The sequence below is a fragment of the Sparus aurata genome, chromosome 15, assembly GCF_900880675.1.
Source record: "Sparus aurata chromosome 15, fSpaAur1.1, whole genome shotgun sequence".
In the NCBI taxonomy this organism is placed as follows: Eukaryota; Metazoa; Chordata; class Actinopteri; order Spariformes; family Sparidae; genus Sparus; species Sparus aurata.
In genome coordinates this window covers 14897075-14910308 of record NC_044201.1, presented here as the reverse complement: position 1 = coordinate 14910308, position 13234 = coordinate 14897075, and the positions used below count along the sequence as shown (strand labels likewise).

At 39.8% G+C, this 13234-nt stretch overlaps 1 protein-coding gene across 1 annotated transcript in view; it reads right to left on the bottom strand.

Moving 5' to 3' along the window:
- cdh23 (cadherin-related 23) overlaps positions 1 to 13234 on the bottom strand; it is a 187034-nt gene that overhangs the window by 73442 nt on the left and 100358 nt on the right. The window contains 2 exon segments of the mRNA XM_030442554.1: positions 3166 to 3354; positions 5175 to 5287. Coding sequence (XP_030298414.1) covers positions 3166 to 3354; positions 5175 to 5287 — 302 coding nt within the window.

Genomic DNA, 13234 nt, shown 5'->3' with positions numbered 1-13234 from the left:
TTTCTCTGACTTGTCTTTCTTAGATAAATCTCAAAGTGCAAAGGCATTGTGGGTAAATATAAACCAAGTCAGGGTCAAAACGGCATCAGAGCCTTTAGAAGCCTGTGGCTGTCGTGAATTGAGAGAACATCTCTACATCCCTCCCGTCTTGATATAAAAAGCTGCAGGGCGGCCAATCATGTAGCCATCGTGGCAGACAGAGGAAGACGGGTGCGCTGGTCGATTGGCATTATGCTGGCGGTTAAAATAGCCCCCTTGTTTTTGTTTTCATCCCTGAGAGAACCATTGTGGTTGATGACTCCTATTTAAAAGACCATCCAATATGCAGGGATGTCACCTCAAACTGCCCATAAATGTAATTGCCCGTCCATTTGCTTCTGCCTTTAGAAGCCCCCAATAAAAGCACCCTGTCAGACGCAACTGCCACAAAGTTTAGTGACAAGTTCCAGCAGCAAAAGTTTTATAGATGCTAACCCGAGCAGAAGAGGATGTGAAGGCAGCGACAGACACAGAGAGAGGTAACTACCACTTGTGTCATAGTCTAAGAAATGAAACGTCTGCCTATAATCCCTCACACTTGGAAAAAGTGAGATTACAGCACAGGTGTAGCGGAGTGTGAATGAGTTTGTGTATCAGCACTGACAGGCAGGTTTAAAGGATCAAAACAGCAATACAAAACTCCAAGACAAAAAATGTCTCATAGATTTTCCTTCTTTGAATGGATGTATAGGTGGCACTATGGCAGCAGGGTCTCAATGTAATACTGGTAGAGTGCTGGCAAATTCTCCAGCACTCAACTTGAGAGCACAACTGCATTTTACATTTTTGAGTAAGATCCAGTTTCCTAGAGCTAATTCTGATGCGGCTCGTTTTGTTACATGACAACTGAGCTGCTGTTGCTAATGCACTGGTCCAGAGGGAATGCTTTCTAATGCAACATCTTTGGTGAACCTGGTTAAAACCCTCTCAGAATTACCATAGCGATTTCCAATCAGCAATCTCAGTTTACGGATTCTGGAAAGTTAAGCGGCTGCTTTTGGTAACAGTGATAAAATGTTGTGTGGTAACATACAGAGACCCCTTATCACATGCCAGGTGTCTGGGTCCTCACCCCACCTGCTTGCAGCAACACACTCATGGTACTCTCTTCTCTGCCACGCCATTTTAACACACCATGCTTGGAATGAATAAACAGACTTGCTGCTAAATACTATTGCTATCTCTCCTTCAAGAGCTTTTTCCGCTCCTGGCTGCTGTTCTCGCTGCTCCTCCATGCTCCACTAATTATTCAGACTTCTGGTTTTGCTCCATTGCAGGTTACTTTCTGTTCAACCATTTTTCCTTCTCTCCTCTCCTCTTGCATATGTCTGTCTCTCTTTACTCTCTACCTTTTTCTGTATCCACTTGACTTGCAGTTATCTGTCAAATTCCACCCTGGCGGCTGCTGTGCCTGAATCAATCAGAGTTGACTAGCTTTCGGCTTATCTGCACCCTCGGTGATTGATTTTCCTCGTTAGGTATAATTTGATGCTCTATCCCATCTCTTCCAGAGCAAATTAAATTGTAGTCCAATGCGCTGGTGTGAGAGAGCATTTGCACATGTGAGGGAGGGTGAGAGAGATAGAGTGGAAGAGCAAGTGTAAAGTGAAAAAGTGTTGAGTTGTGTGTGTGTGTGTGTGTGTGTTGGTGTCTGGGGTGTGTGACTGTGTGTCACCGCAGTAGGTTGATAGATACAGCTAATGGGAAGTGGTGGACACACTAAAACACGCTAAAGTGTGCTGTTGTACACTGCTGCTGACAGTCCACACATGCACGCACGCACGTGCGCACACACAAACACACACACACACACACACACACACATACAGACACCCAAGTAGTTTCATAAAGTGGCTGAGTGGCTTTTTGGCTGCTGCATCTATAAACAAGATAAATCTAAACCTAGAAATGAAAACAGTAAATACACACCACTCACATGTCTTGACGGTCTTTGTACAACATTTTACCGATCAAATCAAGAGTGAAATGTATTGCAAATGAGACGGCTTTACTAATCAATCCTTTATTGATCTCTTCTGTAATAGCCAGTTGTTAGACTTTGGAGTACATGTTTAGTCCCTACAAAGGCCACAGATTGTTCATTAATAAAAACAATAATAATACGTTTACTTGTACAAACAATCAGAGATGTCCTGATCAAGTTTTTTTTTAGCCAAATCACAATCCGATCCCTTTAATGTTGGGTATCAGCTAATACAGAGCTTGATCCTATACTTATATTTACTTAAATGCTGATTCAATAGTTATCAAACACACTAATATCTGTAGTATACTTACGGTGAAACACATATTTTTCACAAGCCACTTGATCAAAGAACCTGGTTTGCCTGGTTCAAACCGATGAAGTGTATAAAATCAAATTATTGATATAATATGAAGGTAAGATTAACTGAAGAATGAGGCTTCTGAGAATAAGGTTAAATGATCAGCTTGAGAGGAGATGTCTCACTCTGTAAGAGTTGTCGGAAATCCAGAAACGGTCCACTCAAAGCTATAGTTGTATTATAATTGGTGTTTAATTGTAGAGGTTCTTCACTCACACATGATCTGCAGAGAGCACTTTAACCAAACAACAGACAAGTTCAGTTGTTGGACTATCGTCAAGTCATTAATCTTATAATTAAGATTATTAGCTGACAGCTGACATGGCCTACTTCTTGCACTGTTTACTATTTTAACCGAGGAAAGTGACTGTCAATGCTGACTTAAAATGAGGAGCCAGCAGATTTGTCAGCAAATCCATGTGTTTTGCCAACCTCCGTGTCTGAACTCAGAGTTACCTCCACCTGTGCGCCAGAACAATTGTTCACATTCACACAATCAAAAATGCTGCACAGTAGAGGCTTGCAGTCGAAAAGGAGAACAGTATTGCAACACCAGCTGGCTGCGGTGGAGAAAACCACAGACGACAGTAAAAGGATTATATTATGATCAGTGTTATTTAATCTGATTATTATCCATTAAAATATGCAGGGATTGGCCCTGATATTGATACTTATGGATTGACAAGGAGCAGCTTAGCGTTATTCCATTCACATCTTGATAAGAATCTTTAATCTTAAGAATGTTGTGACTGTGTCATCAATCAGTTTGTGATCTACCAACCTCGTCCTTGTCTTCGGCCTGGATGAAAAGAGGAAGGGCAAAGCCCACCTGGGCCAGTTCTGTGATGCGAACCCGATACTCAGAGCTGTTGAACTTTGGGGCGTTGTCATTTTTGTCAATTAGCAGGATGGTAAAGGTCGTCATCACTGTTGCGTCTGATGGACTGCGATCATCTTTCAACTCAGTGGCCTTGTAGAGAGCAACAGGGGGAAGGTGAAGAAAGAGAGAGAGAGAGAGAGAGAGAGAGAGAGAGAGAGAGAGAGAGAGAGAGAGAGAGACAGGAGTGAGATGCATTTGATTGCACCGAAAATGTCATTTTGGATGGCGGCAGTCAGCACGCAATCTCAGCCAGGTATTTACAGCTGTTCATTTATTGGATCAAAAGGTGGACGGACTCAAGGCAATCATAGAAATAGGCTCAAAGTGAGGCCAAGAGAGGGCCAGCACATGTACATGCACACATACACACACAAACACACACACACATGTAGACACAATGAGATTTAGGTGAAAGGAGTCCCATTGAGAAGACACAATTACACACTGTCTCTGTTCCTGGCTGCCTGAGTATCGAAGATGTGAGGCCTCTGAAATGAAAAAAAAAATGGGTGAAGAAGATAGGAATGGGCAGCTGTGGTCTTTTATTGATGGAGGAGTGTCACAGGCAATAGGAGAAGAGGCAGGAACAACATGCTGGTCTCTGGGTAATCAAGGTAGTTTAGCCTCTCTCGTCCCAACGCCACTGAATCATTTGACCTCCGCCTCCATACGCTCAGCACTATCTAAGCTGCCTGAAGTTGAGAAATTAGTTGTATTACTATGGCACACCACAATCAATAGTAGCACCACCTAAGAAAGCACAAGCAGAGAGAGGAGAGAAATACAGAGGGAAAAAATCCATATCTTATAAATACATTTTTGGGCGACATTTTTTCGTTTTCAGCACTTTCGCTTATTCTACTTTTCTTCTATGTAATTATTGATTTCAATTAAACAGATAGACTGAGGCTGGAATATGTAAGCCAGAATCTTTTTCTTTTTTTTTGTATTTAGCCTTAGCGACAGTTGTATCTCAATGGTCTGTTATATAAAATTTTCAAACAACCGTTATTTTTTTTACGAGTAGTAATTGCAGTTACATGAGTAAATAGATGCCATGCCAGAGGCCATTAGATTCTCTCACTGCCATTTATTGTGTAATGCAGGTGCAACTGATTTGACATACCATCAAAATCCAAACTGTATCAGTGCAGTTACACAAAAAAACTAGGTCTTTGATCACAAATCCTTCTACTTTCAGTGGCACTTAGAAATCCATTTCACGCACCCTCTGACGCCCTGTAGGAACCACTTGGTGTACAATACTGGGAGAGAAGAAATGACAACAAAAAAAGCATTGGCATGGACAAGGTGGGAAGGCCGTGGGTGGGGTGAGAGGGCAGGACTAAAATTCTAAAAAGCCAAGTGAGATAGACTTTAGACTCAGCGGAGGGATGGAGGGATTCACAAACGGCACCTGCTTCAAACAGAAGAAAAAAGAATGAGAGGGAAGAACAAAGGAGCCCTCAGCATTGTGGACTGTAAATCCTGTTCCTTTATCTTGTTCTCCTCCGCTCCTTCTGTCCTCTGTGGCAGTACACTGAACAAGCCTCTCAGGAGACGACATTATCATAGAATCACAAGCCTTTACTGAAGCTACATAGAGGTACTTGAAATTGTCAGGGTCACATCTGTGCGTAGGCATATTGGTAAAGCATCTGTAAACACATATGGCACTGCAGGATCTTGTGTTTAGTTAGTGTTAAGTGACTGTTGACCTTGAAATCTTTACTAATTCTAGCGGTTGTGTTTACTTCACCTATAATACTGCATCAAACCCAGACACTACATTGATTCAGTACATCATAATATCAAAGCTTTCTCTTGATCCATTGGTGAAACAGACTTTCGATTTCTCCTCTAGGCTGTGACAGTCTCTCCATCTCCCACCTGCTTCCCATTCAGCTCACCTTGACAGTAAGAGTGAATCCAGCAGAGTAGAGGGGGTTTTCTCTGTCCAGCTGACCATTCACCGTCAGAGACCCACTGATGTAGTCCAGTGCAAAAACACTGTTGGTGTTCCCTGGACGAAAGATAGGTGAGAGAGAAGCAGAGACGGAGATAAGAAAGTCAGAGGCACAAACGCAACTGGCAATGTGGATAATTCAACATAACCCCTGGGATGCAGCGAGGAGCCTCTGGAAGGGAAAATGGTGGATGAGCTTCGTGTATGTCTCTATTTCATACAATATGGATACAGTTTTTGTCTCTCTGTCTGCCTTAGGATGACCCACCACCTCCAACCAGTCCACCACATGCCTCTCCTGCATTCCTTTTTTTTTTATCTGTCATTGTCTGTCCTCATTTCAATGCTTCTATGTCTTTGCTAGATTCCTGTTCTTCTTCTCTTCTTTACTGTATGTATGCTAGGATTACTGCCAGTTAACATACCCTGAATTTAAGTTGCACCGTATATTAATTACAGTTCAATTGTAAGAATGTCATGATACCACTCTCAATAAGTTTTGATGGGAGAATGGCAACTTTAAGGAACCCTGTGGAGTTTCTGATCACTAGCAGTGCTACGGCGCACCGCTTTGATCTATGAATCTCTGTTTTGTTTTCTATTCTGCATGTGCTCTCATGTGCAAGTACCCAGATGACACAATACACATTTTTGCCAATGGGGTCACACTCATCTGCTGAGTTAATCAGTGGAGCTATACCAATGTGACATACTGCATAGGCAGTGAGGAAGAAGACTAGCAAGCCACCTTGGATGTAATCTAGGATGTATTATCACATTTTAAAATTGGCTTTTAAATGTCTTAGAAGGAGGGTACCCCATAGAGTAATTTTTACAAGTATTTAACCATATCATTAGATATTAACAAACTTTTGTATAAGTCCTTACTTTTTAAATTCTTAAAATTTTAAGATACAGTAAGATACATATGAAGTTTGACAAGATTAAATGAGATGTGACACATTCAGACATCAGCATGTTAAATTTTCCAAGTGTGCTCTGCAACATCTGTACTGTCATTGTCCAACGTGACCATTTGGAATATCTAAAATACAGTGTGGTTGCTTTATTTATGGAAGCTTTATGCCAACAAATAAGACAGTGTTGAGCTGTCAACGACATTAAGAAGGAGGAATCTAACAAAAGGTAGCAATATTTGCAGATGATTTGGTGTGCTATTCTGAGGAACCGCAAAAAAATAATTTATAGGACTGATGACACTGCTGGCTGATTTGGGGAATTTATCAGGCTTGACATATTAAAAAACACATAATGACTCCAAACTTTACTGCTCCAAAGAACCTGCAGGACAAATACAATCTCCAGTGGGAGACTGAAGCGTTGAAATATTTAGGAATAACTGCGACAAAAGAGATTTCAAAATTATCACACGTAAGCCATTTAGACAAAAGCAGATACCAATACATGCAATCTTATCCTCTGTCTGAGTCTAAATTTAGGGATTGTATCTTTTTATTTTTTATTTTTTGTACACTGTCCACACAAAAAATAAATATAGTATGTTTATTTAATCACTTTAAATAAGATGAGCTGCTGAAAATTAAAATCCCATCTCAAATTTTGAAAAACAAAGACACTTCTTTAATGTTCAAGAAAATAAGATTGCATAAATAGTGAGTGTCTAGCACACGGCACATTCCTCCTGAACTACATCACTTCACATGGGCTGATGAATTGCATTAACTTTGTTATAGTCTCTGCACTCCTTCAAAGAGGGGCATTTCAAATTATGAACGCTGCACTGTTCTCATTAACAAGTTCAAGTGTGCCTGGTGTTCTCTATTCGCTTCAGTTACACAGGTTAAAATATTAGACTGAGACCCACTTGAGTCCTCCTTTCATATTTTCTTATTCCCTCTCTTGCTTTTCAAATTACAGTCCTTCTCATTAGCTTTCTCACCTCCTTTAGACTTCTCTGTGACACTCTCAGTCTCGCTTGCTCTCAGGAGTCTTGTGGATGTGGCCTGCTAATTATACCCAGCAGATGGAGACAACAAACGAGAAGACACCCAATCGCCCTCACCTCGCCACACTTGATGTTCTCTTTCTTCCCTCCTGCATTGCCCCAGCATCTCCCACCCACCCAGAAAAAATCCTCACAATTCATTGCGATTTTTTGTGCCTGCCCATGACTTTTATAAGACCTGAAGAAGTCTTTCCATGTGAATGTTATCAAAAGCTTAATCAAGTCCACCTGGCTCTTATTCACCTATGCCTTGTTAATACAGAGCAGCTGACAGCACAGCCGCTCCTCTGTGCTGCCACATACCACATGTTTAACAGGATGATCTCTGGAGGAAAAAAAGAGCATACATGCTCAGTGAAATCATTCCCTGTACATGTAAAAATTAAAAAATTTGTAAATATATACTGTACACCATGAATACCAAGCTATCATGTTGAAAGCAGTGGCTAAATATCTAAACAGAGTGCTTTAAAGTGCTTTTAACTTTTTTCAAGAAAACCTTAAAATACATGTGAAACATCTGATAATATATAGATTATAAAATGTCAAAAGATTATTTAAGTATACTGTATATTTTTGCCAACTCTTCAAGCAGTGGAACAAAACACTTAAAACATTACTTTACTGCTGGTATTGCCTCTACACTTATTTGTTAGTCAGTATCTGACACCGTTTTCATCTGTCTAACTGACTTTGGTGGATTCATTTCGAATACATTTTTACCATTGATCTGTTGTTCGCACTGATTACACATATTGTGTATATATATATATATATATATATATATATATATATATATATATATATATATATATATATATATATGTTTTTATACTACATTTTATACTACAAGTCTAACATTAAAAATTAAGATGTGGAAGACAAAAATGACGTCACCCAACTTTGGTTCACTCCAGTAATTCAGATTATGAGGTTAGTGGTGAACTGACCATATGTTCAACACAAAAAAGGCACAACTAGACTGAAATGATCTAAATCCAAAGTGGCAAGCTTCCTCTGCAAAGATAACATCCCTCCCTCTGAGAGCTCTCTTTAGCTCATTAACTGGCTTGGCCTTCACAGCTTTTTGTGCCTGACCAAATAAGTAGTTTGTTTCTGTCTTTATAAGAGGGAAATGTACAACAATTTATTTCAAAAAGTCTCCTTGAAAATGAAGAGCATGTAACATTTGGAATTATCTTATTTTATCTTAACTCTACCAAGAAGTCCCATTGAGAAAAAAAGACTTCTACAAGAGAGACCTGGCCAAGGTAGGAGCTGTACAATATCACAACAGATCAAAATGCAACGTACAAAACATGATTGTAAAACTTGATATAACACAGAAGAACAACTAATTTAACACAGTTTCTCCTTCAACACATTATTCCTTTAAATTAATTTATTATCATATAGCATCCCTTTTCTATTGTCTTTTATTTATCTGAGTATATATCTATTTGATTCTATTACTACTTTTTGTATTGTATTCTTTGGAGAGTCTTTGCTTCCATTTGCTGCTCTTCCAAATTGAATTTCTCCTATGTTGGATCAAAAAAGGTACATCTTATCTTAAATTGTAAATCTTATTCTTTGACTTGCATACATATGAAAAAGTCAATATACTGTTTGTGAAAAGTTGTCTTTCCTTCATGTATTCACTTATTCAAACATACATTCTAACATAACATACAACAGACATTATTCTGGTTCAAGTATAAAAACAAACCAATATGCCTCCAAAAATCACATTTGTATACACATACATTCATACATTACTCTAGGGCACACTATGAACCTTGAGCTGCACTTTGAGGGATTAAGAATCACTCACTTTCAGGTAGTTTATAGTAATAGCTGAGATCTAGACTCCAGAGAATCATGGTCAGATGGTAAGTCTACAGTGCACAACAGCTAGGGTCAACAGATTAACCCATGCCTGTGTTCCCCACTCCCTGCTTGCTGCTCTATTATTGCCCTGTACCTCGCCTGGAATGGAGAGGAGGGAAGCTTCAGAACAAAACTCACAGAGTGGGCGGTGAGTAGAGGAGGCAGGCCAGCAGAGAGAGCAGAGCCTTTGGGTAATTAGTCGGGATTGAGGCCAAAAGGTGGAGAAAGGGAGGGAGGTAACAGGGACAAAAACTACTGCTGATCACATCTGTCTTACTTTTCTATTACGGGTCTGGAGAGAGTATAAATAGGAATGCAGTTTGACACCTGCATTACTCAAAAACTCAACATGCTAAAACCAACTTTAAATACACACACTTAGTAGTTGTAGTCAAAATTAGAGGACCTTTTTCAGTTAAGGTTAGTCATTGTAAAAAAAAAAAAACAGTCTGACGTTCTGTTTCATTATGTGACGCTGTTCCTTTTGCTGCTAGAGGGCTTTGTCACTTGATTTTGAATGTCTTTGGCCATTTGGAACCATTGATGCTCACATTTTTCAAGGAAGGGACTCAAAATTAACAGAAAATGTACACTGAAAAATATGACTGTTTCAGCAATGTAATAATTCTTCTGGCCATGGCCAGATTTAAAAAAAGTGCCAGGGTTCTGGACTTTCACAGTTCTTATGTCTGGCATATGAAGTAAACAATGAACTTAAACACATTTTCTCTACTTTTCATAGTTTTCACAATTGAAAAAGAAACACTGCATATGCAAAAGTACAGAAAAAAACAATGCATCTTTTTTAATCTTAGAAGTAGGTTGTCAGTTTGAAAAATTCCCTGTCCTTTAATGGCCTGGGTTTCAACTTTTTAATAAAATGATATTATTTTTGTGCTTAGAAATAGACAAACTAATACAGAACTTACTACTGAAATGATCAACAGGCAAGGAAACTGTTCACTGACATAATAAATCAAGTGAGAGGTAGGTTCCTTTTTCTCATAAGCTTACATACAATCAGGCTTCTTTTTGAAACCTGAAGAGTCGCCCCCTGCTGGATATTAGACCGAGTGCAGGTTCAAGACACTTCACATGTGTCACTTTTCAGACCTGGAAGCTCCACCCATCTTTTACACAGCCAATGATCCCACACCAATGAAAATAAGTGGACACAACATTAATAGTAACATTTCTCTTTTTGCCTGGATGGAAGGGGCAGGCATGATTGGTGGTGGGCGGTAACGTGCATCAGGGACTCAGACCTACTCAGTGTGGGCATCATGCCTCTAAATTAGTTTGTCAGCTTCAGTGGCCTGACTAGCATGCCAATCTACTCAGACAGCCGCTCCTTACCCGGACGACTGGGCACTCACCTGGCCCAGTAACGAGAGGCGTTTATACACTAACACACACGCACTCAGACACACGTGCGCACACACACACACACACACCCCACACACCACACACACACACACACACACACACACACACACACACACACAAACACCTGCAAGAGTACACAAGTGGTGTGCAGACTGCTGGTTCTACTCTCTGTATGCATCCGATAAAGAGGTTCTAACTCACTGCTTCAGGTTCCACAGAACGGCCTCCCACCTCAACTCCACCGTGTGTTGAGCTTGACCAGAGAGACAGGCTGAAATTACACAGAGTGACTCGGGGGGCCACTGAGAAGAAAATATAATCATTTTCTAATTGCTGATAGAAAGCGCTCTCCAGTGATCTGCCAGGACACTGTGATTAGACCCCCAGGGGGTGAAAATGGCTGCACCCAGATAAGCACATGCTCAAGTTCAGCACAAATAAATGCACACTTCCTACTCTATTTTCATATTCATATTTAGTGCTGGTGTTTATGTGTTCCATGTGTGTTAATGCATAGGTATTTCAGTTCTGAATTCTTATGTAGATAGAGTGTGTATGTAGTTTGTGTGTGAGTGTGTGTGTTTGTGTGAGTTACAGAGTGCATGTGGTGCTAACTGGCAGAGTTTGATTCTATGATGTGAGACTCCGGGGGATTAGCCATGCTCTCACATTACCGACAGTACTGGACTGGAAAATGAGAAACCATGCCACGATTTTGTCTAGTGTGGAGTACACACTCAAATGCACTCACACACGCACACCTAAATGCCCATGTGCATGCACGCACACACAAACTCACACAGCCATTATTTCCTTGTGGTGCAAATGTAGTATTTGCGCAATGGCTTCAATAGCTCATTGTACAATTACAAGATAAAAGTAATCCAAATTATTTGCCGCTTTGAATAATCTGAGCATTACCAAAGCATAAAGAAAAACACAAGTGCGGATTTAATATTATCTATTGACAAACACATTTGAATTCTCGTGTCATGAACAATGAAGTGAGGGCTCATTTACTGAGAACAGTTTCCTCATTTAAATTCTCTCCTGCACTAACAAAGAGCAAAAGGCTGGGTGCAGAGACAGAGAGGGGAAATTGGGAGGCCAGAAACCGAGAGACAGAGTGTATTGAGTCGCAGGAGTGGAAAACATACATGTGGAGTTATTATATGGGGATCGCCCAAGAGAACAAGTGATATAAGGCATTTGATCTGATGAGTTCAATCGGACGTGTGACAAGTGGATGACAATGACTTTCTCCAAGCGATGAGCTTTTGAGGACAGCCAAAGCAGGAGTTCTCCAAGTGTAATCGCCATGACTAAGCCAGTGACAACTGTTTTCTCTAGTTTGTGACAACACCATGGGGGCGCTGGAACATTCTAGTAATGTGATATGGCATACAGCCAGTACTCAGTGTCTTGGGGCTAAGATTTTGTGTACTTTGCTAAATGTACACAAATTAGTGTCACTTTTAAGGATTACGCCTACGGGCAAATCATGTTGATGATGAGGTTTCAGTTATTGTCTTCAAACTACACTGACTTCTTACAGCTTCACACATAGCCTGACTTGCTTGTGCACATGCTCATGTGCGCATCTGTGACACACACCCCTCAGCGTGTGACAGCTACCAGTGCATATGTATGTGTATTTGTGTGTGTGTGTGTGATGCAGAGTGATAATGGCCCTGTGGGTGTCTTGCCATTGGCAGACAAGCTGCATTTCATGAATAGTCAATGAACTAGTTTCATCCAAACTTTTTCTTCAAAATAGGTTCAAGGACAAATATTCTGAGACAATGCATGGCAGATGAAAGCAACTTCCATTTTTGCCCAGGTTTTACACTCTGTGTGGTTGACATTGCTGGTCAGATGCACTTCTGCTGTCAATGAGGAGGTCCCAATGCCTCAGCTTTTACTAGCACCTCCTCCTGGTCTCAAGGAGTTCCTGCCCATCAAGGCCCTCATATTTCAACTGAGAAACGGAACAGGGTGGCTACCTCAACCTTGTGTCAAAATGGTGTCTGCTTTATCAAATACCAGCAAAGGAATGTAACAGCAATGAACAGTACAACACTGTTGGAAACCATCCCTAGAAAGATTTGCCTTTTCTGCAACTAGGATGAAATCCCACACATCCCAATTCCCAATAGCTGATACCAAGCCAGCCCTTATGCATCATAGATATATTTGCATTTTTAAATCACTATTGGTGTTAATTAAACAGTGTTATGACTGTGTTATTTTAAACTCGTAATAACATATAACACTAATATAAAGAGTTGACACATGGTTATGCTTGAATTAAGTGGCAACTGATGTTGACATTTAAAAGTACTTACAATGTTTAAATGAATATATACAATTAAATCTTCTCTATTGACAAGCCAATTATTGCCATTTCATATATTATGTAAGAATATTACCATATATCAACATGACATGAATAATATATAATCTAGAAATATATGCAAAATTAATTCTAAGTTTAACATAAATACAAATCAGTACATATTACCAATGCATTAATGAATGTACAGCCATTATATTTAGTGATATCTTCTTGAAGCAAAATTACACCATATTGTTATGTATTGCCAAATATATGTGGAATGTTTTTATTTATTAGGATGTATTTTTGATATATTACATGATATTTCTCAGTATACTGTAAGTCAATATATGCTTGTACCTCTGAATCTCTTTAAATTATTTTAAGCATACAGGTTATCTAACCT